Source organism: Typopeltis vanoorti, chromosome 11 (assembly GCF_054136105.1).
Source record: "Typopeltis vanoorti isolate ZY-2024b chromosome 11, IOZ_Tvanoo_1.0, whole genome shotgun sequence".
In the NCBI taxonomy this organism is placed as follows: domain Eukaryota; kingdom Metazoa; phylum Arthropoda; class Arachnida; order Uropygi; family Thelyphonidae; genus Typopeltis; species Typopeltis vanoorti.
In genome coordinates, this window is record NC_143559.1 from 125,736,209 (window position 1) to 125,758,896 (window position 22,688).

The following is a 22,688-nucleotide window of genomic DNA, read 5'->3' on the forward strand; positions in this document are numbered from 1 at the left end:
TAAGCCTGAAAATGAATCTTGTGCGCCAGCATGCGATAACAATTGTGTGGTTGCACACGTGTAGCCAAGAAGAAATATTAATCTTTGTTAATATAAAATTGTTAAAAAAAACCTCACTGCACAATATTTTAGTGTCTAAACATGTGTGCGCACACTGTATTTAGAAAATATATATAGTACTCTGAAAATGCGACATATAATTTCAGTGAACACCTTGATCACTGAGTGCAGAAATGGAATTTGTTTAGCAACTACTCAATGTAAGTGGCTTGTGCCATCCATGGTACTAAATCGCCCGAAGAGAGAGAGAGAGAGAGCGTCGTAAGTTCTGTTCTAATTGCCGACTAGACGAACTTTTACTGTATTTTTTCGACCGGTTCCGGAATTAGTCGATCTCTGGCACAAGCAAGCGGATTTTTTTTTTTCTCCCAGAAACTCGGGCTTTTAGTCCCGTAAACTCAAGAAAATCGACCACAGAACAACTACTAGAGGGTTTGGATTAGGAACCATGAGTTGGGGCACTTGTCAGTCACTTATCTTTACCAGATGACATGTTATAATTTCTATAATTATTGTTATAATTATTTATAATTATTTTTATAATTATTGTTATAATTATTTCGTGACACCTCAAAGGAGTCCAAAGACTCATCGAGGGAAGGCACTAACTCTACAGCACTCCATCTCCACCACTTCCATCCGTCACCATCATCTACACCAGGGGTTTGAAAAGTGGTCGATATCGATCCCTGGGGGGGGGTCGATGTAGCTATCCAAGGGGTTGATAAATGTCTAGGTTCAAAAGGGGGGTTTCAATTTTTAATGCTCTTTATATTATTTATTTAATTAAATTTTTTTTAATGTTCTTTATAAATTTCTTTAAGTATTTCTATTTCTTATCGAGAAGCGGTAATGAAGTAAAAGGGTGAAGAAATTATTATTTTTAAATTGAGAAATTTGTTATTGATAACATCTATTAATTTATTTAACATGATGGGGTCGATGGGGGATCAAGGATTCCATGAAGGTCTAAAAGGTTTGCCGACCCCCTGTATGCGGGATGAAAAACTCGACTTTCCTCGAGAAAAAACCATGCTATCCCCGTATGAAATCGGCTAGCTTACCTTCAATTGAAAAAAAAAAAAATCATATTAAGATTCCTCCTGTCATGACAAGAAGCAAACTTACATGTTTTACAATTGAAGGGCGCAACGTACTGTTGTTCTTCCAATTGCACTACAGAGGCAAATAATAAGCAATAGTCTTAGGCCGACTATCTTCAATCTCCACCGGTAGCCAATCATGGCTACCGGTGGAGATTGAACTCCTCACCTTATTCTCCAAAATTTAGACAGGGCTAAAACGGCTTTGCTTACTCATTAGCTGATGACAAACTAGTATGTAATTCGAAATGTTTAAGTGTTTATTAAATTTGCACTATATATATAACTTGTCAAAATGATATATATATATATAGATTTATTTATTTTTATTATTATTACTTTTTTTTTTGACTCCCACACACAAAACATGTAAATCTGTGTATTACGACTATTGGCAGACTAAAGTATTTTTGAAATTTATTTTTTAAACATAATATTGAACCCATCCTATAAAATCCAAACATGGAACTTTTTGACTTTCTAGAGCCACTTCAGGCCTCAAATAAGTAGAGTGGTAATCTCTCAGGGAAAATGAAATTCATATCCCACTAAATGCGTTCTCAAACATTGAAACCAATCAATGTTTGAGAACCATTGGAAGGATGTAGGATTGAATAATAATAATAATAATAATAATAATAATAATAATTATTATTATTATTATTATTATTATCATCCTGTCATTCTGTAACATTGTGAAATTTTCCCACCCAGGGAAAATGAAATTCATATCCCACTAAATGCGTTCTCAAACATTGATACCAGTAGGATTGAATAATAATAATAATAATAATAATAATAATAATTATTATTATTATTATTATTATTATTATTATCATCCTGTCATTCTGTAACATTGTGAAAATTGCATTTGCATCCATAGTGCTAAGCCACCCAAAGAAAGAACATTCTAAGTTTGATATTCTAGTTCTCAGCTAGATAAATTTTTCTAAACCTTCCTTCATCCATTTACAAGTTATTTATTTTTATCCTGTGCATAGTACAGGATAAAAATATAAAATTATAATTATAAAACATAATAAAATTCAGAAATATAGGAGAGTACATAGAATATTAATCAAGATTTTAATTGAAAAAAAAATCAAGTCATATTTCAACAGCCATATATCAACAGTCAGCATTAAATCATTTAGCAAGACCAATTCTTATCTATGGTGAGTATAATCCTAGGAATATGAAAGCATTTTCGACTCAATATTACAGGTATGTTGCTCTCTGTGACCCATATGATGAGTCTGTTTACTCCATGGAAGATTGTTATACGAGTAATAATTTTTTACATTTTATCCAAAAATGCATAGAACCATCTACTTTAATCCTAGTTAAAGATAGTCGTTGACAAGTTATTTTTAAATAATCTAATTTGTATGCTAATTGTCTGTTGTCATATTCACAGTTTTCCTCCTGAAAACTCTGGTTTTTTGTCCGGTAAACTCAAGAAAATCGGCCGTCAAATCCACACTATATTCAGACATTAAAAATATTGTGTTAGGGTTAGGGAGCCCCAGATGACGGCACTTACTAGCCGCCTTCTTCACTGCGTGCCGATTAACTAGTGATAGCCTTGGGCCAGCTATCTCTGATTGGCTACCAGTGGAGATTGAACTGCCCACTCAGTCTCCTAAAGTTAGCGCTAAAAAACGGCCTCGCCTAATCCCTATATGGGAACAAAAAGGTGTTAGCTGATTTTGATTTATTATTATTATTATTATTATTATTATTATTATTATTATTAACATCTGACCTCCATGGAGTCAGAGACTCTTCATGGGAGGTACACACTGTTGCACACAATGCTCATCCAACCGTGTCTTAAACTGATTGGATCTGTCTACATTCACAACCCACTCAGGCAATGCATTCCACTCACCATGCAAAGAACATTATCCTCACTCCTCTGCTCACACCCTTCTTCTACCGTTTCCAGTGATGGCCTCTTGTTCTACCTCCCCCTTCCATTCTATGAAAAATCTCTTCCATACCAACCTGACAACAACCCCTAATGATCACTAATGATTGCAGATATATTTTTGCAATAATTGCAATTATTAGTAAGCAAATCATTTTGAGTTCCTTAATTTATACTGATATATTTCAGCACAGGAACATGTAGAAAAATGCGTGAAGGAGATCCAAGAAAGCCTCAAGTTAGGAGAACCAGTCAGAGGTGTAATGAGTAGGTTGTTGGAAAGCATTAAGGATATGGATAACAAAGAAACCTTCCTACTACGAATTATCACTGACCTTTTCATTGCTGCTGCAGACACGGTAAGTGTTGGCCAATGTTACAATGAAGAGCAGTGGTATAATAAGTCTATAATTTTTTAATTTGAATACACAAAAAAAATCAACTTGGTATGCAAATAATGCATATTATAACCTCATATACGGATTTTAATAAACTTATTATCTAAATTATTAATTTTTAATTACTAAAATTCTGTCATTATTTTTAACATATAATTTACACGATTTTCTTGTTTAAGTTTTATAATAATTTGTGTATTCTTCTGTAGGTATTCACATTACGAAATTTCAGCTGTGCAGTGTCAACTGTGTATGATTAATCAAAGAGATTGTAAATGTGCATATTCACTTTACTTTTGTTATTAAACAATTACAAATCTATCTCTCATAATTTTGAAAAGCCCAGGAGGTTTCAAGATAGCACTGAATTACAAATGTAAAACAAATTATAAATGCAAGTGTAGGCCATGTCTCGATAGACAGTTTAATAGGCATTAAGTTCTCTGGCATCAGTTTTAGTTATTCTTGTTTATTACATGAATTGCTGCCCATTTCATGAGGTCAGTTATGGGAAATGTTATTTTATGCATGTTTATTTCTCCTTTTTTTTGTTGACTTTTACAATAGATCATTGTTTATAAAAAAAAGTAGATAGCTGTAAAGAGATCAAAAGGGAATAATGGTGATGTGTAAAAATTAAAAAATATGTATTAGTTAACATATGAAGGGTGAAAGGAATTGAGTAGTGTAAAAATATGAGCAGTAGCAGCAGAAGAGAGAGAGAAGGTACAAAGCAAGTGAGATTGGCAGCAAGAAAGAGACCGGAATGGTAAGATATCATGCAAGACTGATGACAGTAAAGAGAATGCAACTGAAGGTAAGATACCACATGAGATACCATGCAACTAACAGTGGTTGAGACAGTTGTAGGTGTCCTCCCGTGATGAGTCTTCGGACTCCTTGAAGGTGTCACGAATAATAATAATAATCATAATTATAATAATAACATCATCAGAGAGAGAGTTACTGATAGAAAGAAAGCAAGTGTTAGTGACAATGAAGAAATTATGCAAGATGTGAATGCATAGTTAGTGAAGATGATGCAAGAAATGAAGTGTGTGCAGAATTATATTGAGAACTGTGGATAAGAATGGAAGGATGAGGAAGAATGGAATGAAAGATGACCGAGTGAAGGAGGTAATGAATTATTTGAGAGTGGCACTGTGGCAATTCAGTTTTTTCAAGTGTGGTGAATGAGAACAAGGTTTGTTTCCCAAGAAGGAAAATAAATGGAGTGAGATATAGGATATGAGGAGTGAGAAAGAGCGTTGGTAATTATTATTATTATTATTACTATAATCAGTGGCGCACTCAAGATTTAATCTTGAGGGGAGTGCGAGTTGAGTAGACGATTTGAGAATACACACTACGCATTGCAAATGAGCTATGACTGATCATCTGCAGTGATCGCCAATACATGATACCTGTGATCTCCTCTGGTACGGCTCGGGCAAACGAAGTAGCACCTGAGCACTACTTCATTCGCTTTGCGTTCACAGCGGCCAGGATTTCTGAGTGCTATAGGGTATTCCCACCTTATGTGATCGCTAATTCATAAGTAGCATAGAAATAGAAGACACAACATAAATTTTTAAAAAAATAATAATTTTAATTAGGAAAATATTTTTGGAAAATTTTCTAGTGTTTTTTCACTTTTTCTTTTTTTTGGGGGAACAGGGCCCCTTCTCCCCCTCCCTGGGTGCGCCAATGACTATAATAATATTATAATGTCTGATTGGCTGAGTGGTCAGTATATCTGCTCTCCAACCAAAAGCCTGTGGGTTTGAATCCCCCCGTGGGCATTTTTTTTGTGATTGTCTTTGAAAACACTAATGGTGATGATGGGTGGTAGATGGCATTGGTGTAGATGATAGTAATTGTGGTTCGTTGCAGTAAGTGGATTGTGAGTGGTGGAGACAGAGAGTTTTAGAGTAGGTGCCCTCCCTCGATGAGTCTTTGGGCTCCCTGGAGATGTTACGTACTAATAATAATTATTATTATTATTACATGACATATCCAAGGAGTCCAAGGACTCATTGAGGGCAGGAACTTTACATTCTCTGTCTCTCCCATTTAATCCACCAACTACAGTACTACTCCCATGATCAGCTACATACAATGCCATCTACTGCCTGCCACCACCACTAGTATTTTTTTGGCTGTAAATTGCATGTATTCTCAAACGGCAATTTGCCTGTACATAGGATTAAAAACCAGAGTTTTTCGGGGAGAAAATGAATTGCTACCTTTGTATGAGATTAGATAACTCACCTTCAATTGAAAAAACCCATATAAAGATTCTTCTCGTCATGATGAAAATCGAACACAGGCCTTTTCCAACTGAAGGTCTGAGCATACCGTCATTCTTCCATTTGAACTATGGAGGTGCCTGTAGGTACAAATGATTTGTTTGGGAACAAGGAGAATATGAGAATGGATGTCAGGAGGTTATTGTGGAAAGTAAAAGATAATGATGTGGTAGAAAAGGCAGTCATTGTGCTCCTCAGGTATGACAATGAGTGATGTTTGTAAATGTGTAGGATGAGTTTGCAATATGGATGAAATTGTGTCAGAATGATGGGCTGCATTTAGATGGTTTTGGTGTGAGTCAGTTGGTGAGATCGTTGCTGGAAACATAGAATAATGACAGTGATGAACAGGTGATCCAAGGAAGAGATGACACAGGAAAGACTGAAGGGGGGGTGAAATACTTGTAAATGCAGGTGAGTAATAAGAGTGAGAGGAATGAGAGAACTAGAATGCAAGATAGACTGAGAGACATAGCATGAAATGGGTGGATGCATATAGCAGTAGTGAATGTGTGTGTGTGCATAAGCAAACAAAGAACTGAGACAGACTGGGATGCAAGAGAGAGAGAGAGAGAGGAAATTAGGATTAAGGATTATTATTATTATTATTATTATTCAGGCCTCCATGGAATCAAAAGACTCATCATGGGAGGTCCTGAGAAACACAAAGTCTATCATATCACTCCTTGAACTCATTGACCGTTCCTGCTCTCACCACTCTATCAGGCAATACATTCCACAGTTCAACCACTTTCCATGTAAAGAAACCATTCCTCACCCTCTTGCTCACAGCTTCCTTCAGCTCACAATCCTGAAACATCTTTGTTATCTGCCTCTGTACCCTTTCCACAGTTAATTTATCCCCTTCAAATCCATACCAAATTTGAGAACAATAGTCTAAGTGTAGTCTGATCAGGGTCTTATACAATGGAATGATAACTCTTTTATCTCTGCAGATCAGCGTCCTTCTTAGTATTGCAGCAATCCAATAATAAATTTGTGAAAGTGACCTGCGACACACCAATAAACACATCCAAATTTATAATGGCGATAAACAGCAAGCTAAAGAACATTTGCCACCAGTTGTGCATACATGCCCGACCTGATCTAACCTTTGCCCAAAGAGAACAAAGACGCCAATTCTGGAGACAACTAGAAAAAAAACGCCAAAATGGAGACAACAGTTGGATGATAGACTACAAACAAACCAAACTAGTGCAAAAATCAAGTGACGCCACTAGTAGCCACCAAGGAGACCAATATGCAGGCACTGCATAGGAAACGTGCAAGACTCTTGCGGTCAAATCCAAGTCTGACAGAACCATGCATATCCACTTCACCAATATCCATGGCCTCAATTCCAACCTTAATAGCGTCCACCACCATCTGCAGTCTGCCAAACCCCCACCTACTCTTTTTAACAGAAACTCAAATCTCACCTTCCCCTAGCACTATCTATCTTAACCTCCCCAACTATACATTCTTTAACTCCTTTCGACTCAAGGGTAGCATCTGTGCATATATCCACTCTAACATACCCTGCTAGAGAACACCTAACCTAGAATTGCCTGACGTCGACCTTCTTTAGCTAAAGCTATCCCTCCCCCACTCAGTCAAATTCATCTGCTGTCTCTATCGCTCCCTAATACCACCAATCATTCTGAGCTCTTTCATTTCCTCTCCCTAAAAGTTGATTTTCTCCAGTCCCACTTTCCTTACAGCAAAATCATCCTCCTGGGTGATTTTAATGTCCATAACACCAATTTGCTATCCTCTTCCAGTTGTACAGATCCTGCAAGCAGAGATGCTGAAACATTTGCCATCACTAATGACCTTACATAAATTGTTCAAAAGCCGACCAGAATACCAGATAACCCGAACCACTCCCCAAATATCCTAGATCTCTTCCTAACTAATGACCCCTCCAAATATGTAGTAAATGTAGTGAGCCCCCTGGGTAATTCTGACCACAACCTAGTGCTCATCTCCTCCCCCATGCAACAACGCTTACACAGTCAATCCCACAGAAGAATAGTTTAGCATTATAACAGTGCCAAATGGGACAGCCTCCGAGACTACTATGCTTCATTCCCATGGTTGGATTATTGTTTCTGGTCTTCCAGTCCAAACATATGCACTGAAGGTATCACCCAAGTAATCTCCACTGTCATGAAAACATACGTTCCCCACACTACTCTGAACTGCCATCCCCAAACTAAACCCTGGTTCTTCAAAAGATGTCCCAATGCGGTACAAATGAAAAATCAAGCATACCATAACTGGCTCAAATCACGAACCCCATCCTCCTTCAACGCTTTTACTGAAGCCTGAAACAAATGCAAGAAAATTATCAATGCTTCTAAAACAGAATTTGAATGGGCAAAAAGCAGGAAGCTTGCAGCCTGTCCAAATGGCAGCCATGCCTTTTGGTCTCTTGCCAATGCAATTGGTTCGTAACTTTTGCTCTACACTACTCCCACCTCTATCATACCCAGATGGCTCAATTGCAACATCACCCACAGAATAAGCTAACCTCCTGGCCCCACACTTTGCCTCCAATACACACATAACTGACAATGGCAAATGCCCTCCAGTCATTCCAACTGCTCAACGTGCAATGCCCCCTGTATCCTTTTGCCAAAAAGATATCATAAACCTGTTGTCTAAATTAGACACAAAAAAGTCTCCTGGCCCTGAGGGCATTCCTTCAATTGTCCTGAAGGTCTTTGCAACAGAACTGACTCCTATCCTATGCCATCTGTACACACTCTCTTACTCCACTGGTATATATTCCAAAGCCTGGAAACTGGCCCACATTCAACCCATTCCTAAAAAGGGAGATAAATCACTAACATCTAACTACTGCCCTATCTCACTCACTTCAGTCCTATCTAAAGTGCAATATAAAGTGCATACAGTGATGGAGAAAACCATAAACTCTCAACTCCTGCTCTATCTCGAAGGTACCCAACTATTAAGCGACCACCAGTATGGATTCCATCGTAACTGATCAACAGGAGGTCTACTCTCATACATCACTCATCGCTGGACAAATGCCATGGAGAAATTCGGCAAATGCCAAGTAGTTGCACCTGATATCTCTAAAGCCTTTGACCAGGTCTAGCACAAAGGCTTACTAAGCAAACTCCCATCATTTGGACCATCTCAGGACTTCTGCAGATGGATTTCCTGCTTCCTGTCTGGATGAACTCTATGTGTGATGGTAGATGTCTCCCTATTCTCTCACCATCCAACTAATGCTGGGGTCTTACAAGGTTCAGTTCTCTCACCGACCCTCTTCCTTCTATAAATCAATGACTTCAGTTGACCTCTAACCCAATACACAGTTTTGCAGACGACAGCACATTACACTCCTCCCTCTCATTTGACAAACCCTACTCTACACAACTCACTTTGACCCACAGAATATCAACCACCACTGCCCTTAATTCTGATCTCCAAGTCATCCTCCAATGGGGCTCAGATAACCTCCAGTAAAATCCAGTTCTGTCTTATTTCTCACAAAAAGAACCATTTTCCCCCAGCATTGTTTTTGATAACACTCAAATTCCCAGACAAGATGAGATTTCTCTTCTCGGAATTACCTTGACATCAAGACTCTCTCCTGGCATAAACACATCACAACCATTGCATCCACAGCTTCCAAAAAAACTAGGTTTTCTCTTCTGCTCAAGATGCTACTTCACCTCTAAACAGCTCTTGACATTATACAAATCGCAAATCCGCCTAGCTATCGAATACTGCTCTCACATTTGGAGTGGGGATCCTAAAAGCTCCCTCAAAATGCTTGACTCAATACAGAGGAAAACAATTAGACTGATAAATGACCCATCTCTCACCAACTCGCGCCCCTCGCTTTCACATAGACGCTTGGTCTCTGCAACTTGTATATTCTATAAATATTTCCATGGGAAATGTTCATCTGAAACAGCATCAATAATTCCATCACTCTGTACTAAGTCCATTGAAACACACACAGCTGCCCAACATGCTTTCACAGTACATCTTGAAACCCACAGAACAAGTTTCCTTTCCTCCTCCTTCATCCCTCCTACTGCGGTACTGTGGAACTGTGGTACTTCCCCTGACATATTTCCCAAGGAATACAACATACAGGCTTTTAAATCAAATGTAAACAAGTTTCTCCTTTCCCAACCCACTACCCATATATAGTACTACTATACTATAGGTTGACCTGCCAACCTCTCATATATGGTCCCAACATAAAAAAAAAATCCTCTGGGTTACCTTCACCACATTTGCAATATGCCCCCTGAATTTCAGTTCTCTATCAATCATCACTCCTAGATCTCCTCCAATTGAGTATGCAGCCTCCCATCGATGTATCCCAAACTTTAAGACTACATTTTGCTGCATTAAATGATACCCCCATTCATTTGCCCATCTGTCTAGTTTATTCAAATCCTCTTGCAGGGTCGCCACATCTGTACTACTACTAATAACCCTTCCCAGTTTCACATTATCTGCAAACAACTGAATATCCCCTTGCAGCCCATTGACAATGTCATTGATATAAAGGTTAAACAATACAGGTCCCAGTACTGAGCCTTGTGGAACCCCACTTGTAACCTTCTGCTTCCTTGATATTGCCCCACCATACACAACTCTCTGATACCTATCAGACAGCCAATCCTGAATCCAGTTCACTAATCTGACATCTAAACCCATGTGCTGCAACTTAAATATCAGCTTATCATGTAGCACCCTGTCAAATGCCTTTGCAAAATCCAAAAAAATGGCAGTATATGCCTTTCCCTCATCAACTGCTCTTGTCACCTTATTATAAAAGGCAATCATATTACTAAAGTAAGAATGCCCCTTAACAAATCCATGTTGACTCTCACAGATAACATTACCCTCATCTGCACAATGCTGTATACGGTCCCTCACTAATTTATCCAAGATCTTAATAACTACTGATGAAACTGATGATGGTGAAGAATGCCAAGAGCACAAATTCAGGAATCACATCTAAGAAGTGGTGTGAACAGGACTTGTTATAGACCCAGAAGTGAGCTCCTATATTTGCTTATGAATGCCAGGTATAAGAAATAAGAGGAACAAAACTGTTGTACTGATTGAATATATTCACTCAAAAATCATTGAACCAGTGAGGCATGGTTGGATGAGGATGGTATCCTGACAGGAATAGAGAGTATGATGTTTTTTGAGAAGTCAAGCAAGGGAAGAAATGAGCTGTAGACAAATTATGCATGTGCAAAGTAGAGAGAGATGAAAGAGGCAAAAAGTGGCAGTACTTTTGAGGCAGTATGGTGTGAGATATAGGTGAACAAGGATGCAATATTTAGTTGGATGTTGCTATAGACCTGGCAATGCAGAGGACAGCGACAAGGAAATGTATAAGCAAATACGAAAAGAGTGATCCTTATGGGTGATTTTTATTAGACTGGAATTAAGAGATGGCTTCTAGCAAAACAGAATGAATTTCTTGAGTTTTTTGAGGGAAAATTATCTCAGACAGTATGTAAGTGAGGACACACAAGAATTGAAAGTCTGACAAAATGAATTTGATCATCTCATCAATGGATGTTATTGTAAATGGGATGTCAAATCTCCTTCCAGTTAGTGACCACTTGGGTGGTAGCCAACCATATGAAAATTTCTGTGCAGAAAGAATATATGTGGAATTACAAGGCTAGTGAGTATGCGAAATGCAGGAGCTTGGAGCTATATCATGAAGTGAAGAATTGGACAGGAAGGAGATCAGTGTTGTTTCAATAATCTTCAAGAATTATTTAGCAGAAGTAATGTCTGAATGTATTCCAAGGATCAAGGTTAAATAAAGTATGAAATGGATAAATGAAAAGGTTAAGTACGTGATCCTGAAGATCACGTGTGCTTAACCTCTTCACATGCTAACATAAGATGAGGAGTATAAATAGCAAGCTAGGAAGATAACTTGCTTGATAAGGATAGCAAAAGTGTATGAGCAGCAATTAGCTAATTAAACCACAAAAAGGAAAAATCACAGTTCTTTTGATATGTGGCCACTAGAAGAAAGAATGATTATGGAAAAATGTTATTGGTGAAAATGGTAGATTGATAACTACTGTGGAGGATATAGTTGAAATATCAAATGAGCAATTCATCAGCATATTTCATCTTCACGTGTGAGTTTGCAGAGCTTGACTGCAGTAAGTGGGGGGGTGCTAATTGATGTTGATATTAATAAAGCAGTTGGACTTGATGGCATATCTTGGGGGGAAGGGAATGTTCTAATGCGATAACAACTGCTTTGATATACTGATTTAACCTGAGTTCCAATGAACCAAATTCCAATACAGTGGAAAAAGGACAAAATTGCACACTTCATAAAGGAAGGAAGGAAACTAAGACTTCAAATTATAGACCAATTTGTGTGTCTGGAGAGCCTTCGTAGCTCAGTTGGTATAGATGAAGCCCTTTGGTCAGAAAGACCTGGGTTCAATTCCTGTCAGTGATGTAAGGAACCTTTATCTGGTCTCTTTGACTAAGGGTGAGTTAGCTGGTGTCATACGGAGGTAGAGGGGTTTTTCCTCCTGGAAACTCTGGTTTTTTGTCCCTCAGAACAGAGAAACTGGCCAGTAGAACACACGCAATTTACAGATAAGAATACTTAGAGGCATAAGGATAACTACCTTATCCTCGTATTGCAGTTAGGAAATCCACGGATACTTGGAAGGTTATGGGCACTTAAGTGCCTGATAGAGCTACTGATGGATGTATGGATTGTGTATCTGGAATTGTAGTTTAAGTGTTGGAGATGTTAATGAGAGCCAAAATCAAGAATTGGATTGATAACTGTATCAGCATTCTCCTTCATGGTCAGAATGGGTTTACTAAATGGAGATTATGATTTAGAAGTCTGCTTACTTATTACAACAAGATGATGCATGCATTGGACAAGGGAGGTGTATACAGTGGTGTACTTCGATTTTGCAAGGGTCTTTGATAGACTGTTACATGAAAAGCTGATTAAATTGGAATAAATAAGGTTCGATAATATATTAGTGTGTGTGGAATTGGAGATTGGCTGCCTAATGGATATCATTGAGTTGTGTATGTGGAAGCAATATTTCAGAAAACGTCACTGAAGTCATTAGTGGTGTATTTCCCCCAAATGTTTGTTTTGGTAAGTGAGTAAGGGTTATCAGTTCTGTGTTGCAATTCTTGCTTGAGGTAGTACGAAAGAAGACACAGAGAGGAAAGGTAGTGTGTGTGTGTGTTGCCTAGGTATGATAATGATGAACTGAGCAGAAGAGCAGTAATATTGAATGATATGATTGCTAGAATGTGTGACAAGAGTGGACTGGAATATGTAGATACTTGGAGTGCATTTGAGGACAGAGAGGAATTGTATGCAAGAGACTGCTTACATTTGAATGAGGAAGGACGTAGGCATCTGGAGAGATTGCTGTTCTGAAAAAGTCAGTGTGTCCCAGGGAGGATGGTAGCAGGGGTGGCCTCTTGTGGGAATGGGTACTTGGGAGAAGGGGGACGACATCAGGTAATGTTGAGCCCAGTGGAGTCTAGAGGGGATAATGTTGGGTATAGAAACAATTGCATTTATATGCTATATACTAATGCCAAGAGTATCCGGAAAAAGGGAGAGGAGGTTGCGCAGATAGCATCAGCCTGGCCAAAAATTATTGGGATCACTGAGACGTGGTTGACAGAAGAGGTTATAATAACAGGAATAGAAGTCGCAGGGTACAGAATTTTGCGGCAGGATATTAAGGGAAATCACGGTGGTGGTGGAGTACTACTTATGATAAGTGACGGCCTATGTCCTCTAAGAGTGGAGACTTTGGACGACATCAGGTAATGTTGAGCCCAGTGGAGTCTAGAGGGGATAATGTTGGGTATAGAAACAATGGCATTTATATGCTATATACTAATGCCAGGAGTATCCGGAAAAAGGGAGAGGAGGTTGCGCAGATAGCATCAGCCTGGCCAAAAATTATTGGGATCACTGAGACGTGGTTGACAGAAGAGGTTATAATAACAGGAATAGAAGTCGCATGGTACAGCATTTTGCGGCAGGATATTAAGGGAAATCACGGTGGTGGTGGAGTACTACTTATGATAAGTGACGGCCTATGTCCTCTAAGAGTGGAGACTTTGGAAGGCAGTGACACTAATGATTTTGAAAGCATATGGTGTGAGGTAGAGGTGGGCAAGACAGGATATTTAGTAGGGGTGTTGCTACAGACCCAGGAGCACAGAGGGTGGGGAGTTTGGCAAGTGCAAGAAGAATGATTGTTATGGAAGATTTTAACTACAGTAGTATAAACTGCGGAGAGGAAGATGCATGTAGCAATAAGGGAATGGAATTTCTAGAATTCTTGAGAAACAAATGTCTTAGGCAACATGTAATAGAGGGAAAAAGAGGTTAAAGAGTTTTGAATTTGGTTATGGCATCTGAGAAGAGTTGATAATAACTGAGATGACATCTCTCCCACCAGTTGGAGAGAGTGACCATATGGTTTTGATTTGGAAAATGAATAGACATGCAGGAGTATCAAAGAGATGGGAACGTATGTGGAATTATAAGGCAGGTGATTATAATAGGCTTAGACGTCAACTTGGGGAAGTTTCATGGAGGGATTGGGAGGCAGGAATATCATTAGTGCATGGGAAATTATGAAAGAATATTTGTTAGCAACAATGGTAAGTTGTATACTACGAGTGAACAAGAGGACACAATTTGGAGTAACGTGGATGACAAACAATATTAAACAGGAATTGCATGCGAAAAAGAGGCTGTGGAAGAGATATAAGGAGACAGGTGATGAGAAGATACATGAAGAGTATAAGACACAGGCCAGAAGAGTGACTAGTATGGTAAGGAAGACAAAACTGGAATATGAGAGGAGATTAGCCCTAAGATCCAAAGAAAATCCTGGGGAATTTTTTAGATATGTGGTGAGTAGGAGGAGAAATGACTGTGGAAGAATGATATTGTGGGATAAAAATGGGAATAGAATGACTGATGCAACGGACATAGTGAATTGTTCAATGAATACTTTATTGGAATGTTTTCCTGGAGGAGTCAGTTTTAATGCTAGAGAGATAGGGTAGCTTCAAGGTTTAGAGGTACAGGAGGAGAGTGTGTTTCAAATACTGAGTACTCTAGATGTCAGTAAAGCTGTCGGACTGGATTGTATTTCACCATGATTCACCTGGATTTTATTTCACCATTTTGAGAGAATGTGCTAGGGAACTGACAGTTCCTTTGACCTGGCTTTTCAATGAAAGTCTGGCTGCAGGAAAGGTGCCCATGAAATGGAAGGAAGGTAAGATAGTGCCATTGCATAAGAACGGTAGCAGACTGGAAGTGTCTAATTATAGGCCAGTTTATGTGTCATCAGTAGTTAGTAAGATCTTGGAGAAAGTAGTGAAGGACTGTATACAGCATTGGGCAGATGAGGGTAATGCTATCTGTGAGAGTCAGCATGGATTTGTGAAAGGCGCTCTTGTTTTAGCAATATGCTAGCCTTTTATGATAAAGTTACAAGAGCATTAGATGAGGGAAAGGCATATACTGCCATTTTCATAGACTTAGCAAAGGCATTTGACAGGGTGCCACATGATAAGCTGATATTTAAGTTGCAGCACATGGGTCTGGATGTCAGATTGGTCAACTGGATTCAGGATTGCCTGTCCGATAGGTATCAGAGAGTTGGGTATGGTGGGGCAGTTTCAAGGAAGCAGAGGGTTACAAGTGGGGTCCCACAGGATTCATTATTGGGACTTATATTGTTTAACCTTTATATCAATGACATTGTCAGTGGATTGCAAGAGAATATTCAGTTGTTTGCAGATGATGCAAAGCTGGGAAGGATTATTAGTAATAGTGCAGATGCGGCAGCCCTGCAAGAGGATTTGAATAAGCTAGATAGATGGGCAAATGAATGGGGGCTCAGTTTAATGCTGCAAAATATAAGGTCTTGAGGTTTGGGAAACATTGATGGGACACTGTATACTCAATGGGAGGAGTTATACTGGAGGAAGTAGGGGGTACAAGAGATCTGGGGTTGATGATTGATAGAAACCTGTAATTTAGGGGACATATTGCAAAGGTGGTGAAGGTAACACAGAGGATTGCTGCAAATGAGAAGGACACTGACCTGCAGAAATAAAACAGTTATCATTCCACTGTATAAGACCCTGATCAGACCACACTTGGACTATTGTTCTCAGATTTGGTCCCCAGGATTTGAAGGAGATAAATTAACTGTGGAAAGGGTACAAAGTCGGATAACAAAGATGGTTTCAGGACTGTACAATGATAGTTATGAGGATCGGCTGAGTGAATGTGGACTGCAGAGTTTGGTGGATAGAAGAAGGAGAGGTGATATGATCGAGACTTTTAAACTGTTGAGAGGTGGTTACAGGGTTGACACTGAGGAGTTCTTTCGCTTGGTTGAACAGCGGGAAGGAATGATGACAAGGCCATCCTTGGAAGTTACGAAAGGAAATTGCGAGCAAGATGGTGAGGAGTGGTTTCTTTGCATGCAGGGTGGTTGAACCATGGAATGCATTGCCTGATGGAGTGGTGAGAGCGAGAACGGTCAATGAGTTCAAGGAGTGGTATGATAGACTTTGTGTTTCTTAGGGGGGTCCTTCCCTCGACGAGTCTTGTTAGACCTTGTGTTTCTTAGGAAGTACCTCCCACGATGAGTCTTTTGACTCAATGGAGGACTGAATAATAATAATAATAATAATAAACAGCATGAAAGAGAGGAAAGGTTAGCATTTGATGCTAAGATTGCAGGAAAAAGAGCCAGTGGAAGACCAGGATCTAGGCAGATTGATCCAGTCAAAAATGTGCTAGAAGACAGAAATATGAGATATTAAGTGCTGATAAGGGATACTAATTTGGAGGGAAATTGTTGATGGGAAATTAGTAATAATGCATACATAATCATGTAGTTCTGTTATAGTATCCTATAAACCCCTTGGGATACATATCAGGAGATTAACGACATTGATTAAATGATATATATTTTATGTATATGTCTTTATATGTCTGAAATCAAAGAAAAGGCAGTCATGTTTTTTGCAGTGTGCACATGATTTCCACTGTCCATTATAATGTAACTCCATCAAGCACAGTTCAGTGTTATGGTATAGTAAGTAATCATTATTGACTTTTGGACTTCTACTGAAATGGACAAAAAAATAAAACGTAACAGAAGTAACACTGTTAGAAAGACACAAGATAAAGAGGTGCAATTACAGTTTGAAGATAGGAATAATGAGGCTACCTGTGTGTATGTGTAGGAGTGAGCATTAAGATTTTCCGGATTAGTTATCAATTTGTGCAAGAGAACAAATCTTTCTTAGGCTCGGAGGATCTCATTCAATTACAATAGATAAATAGAACAAAGTTAGTTTTTTTTTTGCTTGTTATCATTACTCTGTAATTACAATATTTATTACTCACTACAAACTCATAGAGACTAGTAGTCTATAGAGAAAAACTGACTTTTCAGGAGGAAAACTCTTCCACATTTGTGGAAGAGTTTTCCTCCTGAAAAGTCATCATCAACTGAAAAGCCTTATAATTTTTGGATTTATTATTATTATTATTATTATTATTATTATTAACATTTGAGGCAGAGACTCCATGGAGTCAGAGACTCATCATGGGAGGTACACACTATTGCACACAATGCTCATCCAACCATGCTTTAAACTGATTCAATGTGTCTACATTCACAACACACTCAGGCAAATGCATTCCACTCACCAACCACTCTCTGTGCAAAGAACCTTCTCCTCACTCCTCTGCTCACACTCTCCTTACACAGTTTCCAGTGATGGCCTCTACCCCCCTTCCCCTCTCCCAATCTGTGAAAAATCTCTTCCATGTCGACTCAATAACAATCCCTGACTAGCTATATGTCTCAATCATATGGCCCCCATCCTCCTATTCACGAGGCTCTGCAACTTGCATTCTCTTAATCTGTCCTCGTATTCCACATTCCAAAGACCACTGACCACCTTTGTGAATCTTCTCTGGACCCTTTCCAACATATCCTCATTCACCATGAAACCCTGCAACCAAATCTGTGCACAATAATCCATATGAGGCCTGATCAAGGCCTCATATGTATTATTTTCCAGTACCATCCTATGAGGATCATAATGGAAAATCACATCTCATCACATGAGATGATTTTCTCCTGCAAGTCCAGCTCCATTGTCAGCTGTTCCATGATGTCAGTGCAAATTTGTTTCTGGACGTTTTTCTGCTCCTGACACAAGTTTTTGAGAACCATTTTGGTGCAGACTTTGTTCATGTTCAATTGCTCATGCAAAATTTGTCATACAGTCTCCTTATCAATGTGACCATGTCAGCTATCATCCGAATACTTAATCAGCGATCGTTGCAGACAATTTCATTAATTTTCACAACATTTTGTTCAGTTGCTGCCATGACAGGGTGACCCGGTTGTTTGCCATCTTCAACGTATTCTCGACCTTCAGCATTTTTGAATGGCTCGACCTTCAGCCATTCAAAAATTCACGTATGTGACATTACATTATCACCGCACACCTCCTGCAACAGTTTCAAACACTCAGTCAGCGATTTCTTCAATTTCACAAGGAATTTGAGTTTAATGTACTGCTCGAGTTTAATGTTAGATATTATTACGGCAAAGCAACTTCACACCTACAAGCAACAGCAAACAATGCTTATCTCAACTTCTTCTAGAACCTTCAAGTTCATTCATGGCTCAAGCGCATCCTACTTCTATGAGTACACAATTCACAGCACACTTTGCCTCCTTATTTAATAGCCACACTCATATTTCTACATGTCAGGGATCCTCTGCATCATTGTCATTATCCGATGTGACATTTTCACAACTTGTACAATGTGGCCCATGAATTTCAGGTCCTTGTCCACCATCACTCCTAGATCTCTCATCTCTTCTACTTCCGTTAAAGTTTCCCCACCAAGTGTATACTTTGCATCCCATTGTTGCTTACCAAATCTCAAAACCTTACATTTTGCAACATTGAACTAACAGTTCCACTTACCTGCCCATTCATGTAATCTATTGAAGTGGATCTTATGGCCTTACAAGAGGCAATAACATCCGCTTGAGTCTGCATTGCTCTCCCCAGTTTTGCATCATCTGCAAATAGCTGCATATCACTAGATGGATTTATTGAGAGACAACCGTCTTGGGCAGCATGTAGTAGAGGGAACATGAAGATCAACAGTTCTGGGTTTGGTCATAGCATCAGAGGATTTGATTGTGACTGAAATGGCATACTTGCACCCGTTGGTGAGAGTGACCATGTAGTCCTGATTTAGAGGATGAATAGGCATGGGGAAGTATCAAAACAGAAGGAAGTTGTATGGAATTATAAGGCAGGTGACTATCATTAACTTAGAAACCAGCTTACAGCAGTGCAATGGATGAAAGAATTTGAAGGAGTTGTTAGTGCATGGGAGATACTTAAGAAAAAAATTGTTGACAGCAATGACAGATTGCATATTTAGAGTAAAGAGTATACCTCTAAAAGAAGAGATTATGGAAGGCACATAAAAAGAGAAGTGGAGAGCAGTTGCAGGAGTAATATAAGGCTCAGGCTAGGAAAATGACTAGTATTGTAAGGAGAGAAAAATTAGAATATGACAAGAGACTGGCACTGCAATCCAAGGAGAATCCCAAGAAGTTTTTTTTTGCTAGGAGAAAAAATGATCTTGCAGGATGGAGATGTAGAATTGGGTAACCAAAGCAGATGACATAGTTGAGCTATTTAATGATCACTTTATTAGATTGTTCGATCTTGTTACTGCAGGCTTTATTCCTAGAAGGATAATAAGTGGTGAGAAGTGGATGAAGAGGAGATTTTCCGAATACTGAGTACACTAAATGTCAATAAGGCAGGGGAACTAGATGGAATTTCACATGTTTTAAGGGAATGCGCTATGAAACTGACTGTGCTGTTAACATGGCCGTTTAATGAAAATCTTGTAATGGGGCAGATTCCTAGACAGTGGAAGGAGGGTAAGATAGTACCATTGCATAAGGGTGATGGTAGAATGGAGGTATCAGACTATAGGCCTGTTTGTATTTCTTCTGTAGTTGTTAAGATTTTGGAAAAATTGGTAAGAACTCATATACAGATTTGGGCAGATGAGGGTAATATTATTTATGCAGGCCAGCATGGATTTGTTAAAGAATGCTCTTTTTGTAATAATCTGGTTACCTTTTACAATGGATTAACAAGAGCAGTGGATGAAGGTAAGGCATACACTGTCATTTTTTGGGGGGATTTTTCCAAGGCATTTGACAGGGTACCACATGACAAGTTGATTTTAAAGTTGCAACATACGGATTTGGATATCAGGTTAGTGGATTAGATTATTCTAATCAATTAGAATAATCTAATCCACTAATAGAATAATAATAATAATCTATTAGATAGCCAATCTATTAGATTGGCTATCTAATAGATTATTATTATTATTATTATTATTATTCAGGCCTCCATGGAGTCGAAAGACTCATCGTGGGAGGTCCTTCCTAAGAACATAAAGTCTGTCAAGACTCATCGAGGGGAGATCCCCCCTAAGAAACACAAAGTCTATCATACCACTCCTTAAACTCATTGACCATTCTCGCTCTCACCACTCCATCAGGCAACCACTCCATCAGGCAATGCATTCCACGGTTCAACCACCCTCCATGCAAAGAAACCACTCCTCACCGTCTTGCTCACAGTTTCCTTTCGTAACTTCCAGGGATGGCCTCTTGTCATCACTCCTTCCTGCTGTTCAACCAAGCGAAAGAACTCCCCAGTGTCAACCCTGTAACTACCTCTCAACAGTTTAAAAGTCTCAATCATATCACCCCTCCTTCTTCTATCCACCAAACTCTGCAGTCCACATTCCCTCAGCCGATCCTCATAACTATCGTTGTACAGTCCTGAAACCATCTTTGTCATCCATCTTTGTATCTTTTCCACAGTTAATTTATCCCCTTCAAATCCTGGAGGCCAAATCTGAGAACAATAGTCCAAGTGTGGTCTGATCAGAGACTTATACAACGGAATGATAACCCTCTTATCTCTGCAGGTCAGTGTCCTTCTGATAATTGCAGCAATCCTCTGTGTTACCTTCACCACCTTTGCAATATGTCCCATAAACTTCAGGTTTCTAAGATATCAGAGAGTTGTATATGGGAGAGCAGTATCAAAGTGTAGGAAGGTTACAAGTGGAGTTCCACAGGGTTCAGTCCTGGGAACATTGCTGGTCAATCTTTATGTCAACGATATTGTCACAGGACTACAGGGAGATGTTCGGTTGTTTGCAGATGATGTGAAGCTTAGGAGGGTTATTAGTAATAGTTTTGGCTCTTCAAGAGGATTTGAATAAGCTGAAAGGGTGGGCAAAGGTACGGGATGTCAGTTTAATGCAACTAAATGTAAGGTTTTAAAATTTGGGATCCACAGAAGGGATGCTTCATACTTACTTGGTAGAGTTATACTGGAGGAAGCAAGAGAACCTGGGGTGATTGTGGATAGAGATTTAAAGATCTGGGGACATATTGGGTTGTGAAGGATATCTAAGAGAATTGCAGCAATATTGAGGAGAACACTGACCATGAGAGATAAAAGTGTGCTGTCCCATTGTATAAAGCTTTGATCAGACCACATCTAGATTTCTGTGCTTGGATCTGGTCACTAGGATTTAAGGGGATGAAGTAACCTTGGAGAGGGTGCAGAGACAGATAACAAAAATCATGTCAGGACTGTGCAGTATTGATTATGAGGATAGAGGGCATGCAGATTGCAGAGTTTGATGGATAGAGGACAAAGGGGGGGGGGATATGATCGAGATATTTAAGCTGTTGAAGAGTTCTTATCATATTAACACTGAGGAGATTTTTCATATGGTAGAATGAGGGAAAGGAACAAGGACAAGAGACCATCCTTGGAAGTTATAAAAGGAGATGGTGACTAAAACGTTAAAAAGTGAGTCTTTTGCATGGAGAGTGGTAGGAGCATGGAATGCATTGCCTGAGAGGGTGGTGAACGTGCAGACTGTGGATGATTTTAAGGAGTGGTATGATAAACTTTGTGTTCACTAGTGTTGGCCTTCCCGTGATGAGTCTTGTGACTCCATGGGATAAGGAAAATAATAATAAGAAGAAAAATTAAAGCATTGTAACTGATGGACCAACTTTGAGGAAAGTACTGATAGTTTACCTAGGGAAAATTACTGAGACCTCCATGGAGTCACAAGATTCACTGTGGAAGGCCTGCCTGACATAACACAGTCTATCATACCACTCCTTAAACCCATACACCATCTGCATGTTCACCACCCTACCAGACAATGCATTTTATTATTAAAAATCTTTATGTTAAAAAGCCTGCCACCAAGGCAGAAGCAATGAGAGGTCATCCAAACCTATAGGAGTTGCCAAAGGGTGTACAACCTTATTGTTAAATTACTCCGGATTCAGAGAAAGATGTTGAGAGTTTATTTTTCACTTGGTTAGACTATAATAAGTTTAGTTTAATCCTTTATCCAAGTGTGAGCAAACAAAGTCTTCACCTGATGACCTCTCATTGCTTCTGCCTTGGTGTCTCCACTGCTGGGGCCTGGCTCCCACTGACGAGACCTCAATAAAGGTCGAAACCGGTAGGTATGGGTAGTGGCCCTTGCCTTAATGCATAGCATTACACATATCCGCAAGGAGATTTGCTTTGCATTGTGGGAGATACTGAGATAGGCGTGGGGAGAACTTTCTCCACCTTTGCAACAAGTTGCCTTGGTGTTGTACTACCTTACCCCAGTCCTGAGGATACTTTC

General features: G+C 39.2%; 1 protein-coding gene across 1 annotated transcript in view; it reads left to right on the forward strand.

Moving 5' to 3' along the window:
* sad (Cytochrome P450 family protein sad) overlaps positions 1-22,688 on the forward strand; it is a 170,737-nt gene that overhangs the window by 47,897 nt on the left and 100,152 nt on the right. The window contains exon 4 of the mRNA XM_090399952.1: positions 3,283-3,452. Within this exon, the coding sequence (XP_090256078.1) occupies positions 3,283-3,452 (170 nt within the window). The remainder of the gene's footprint in view (positions 1-3,282; positions 3,453-22,688) is intronic.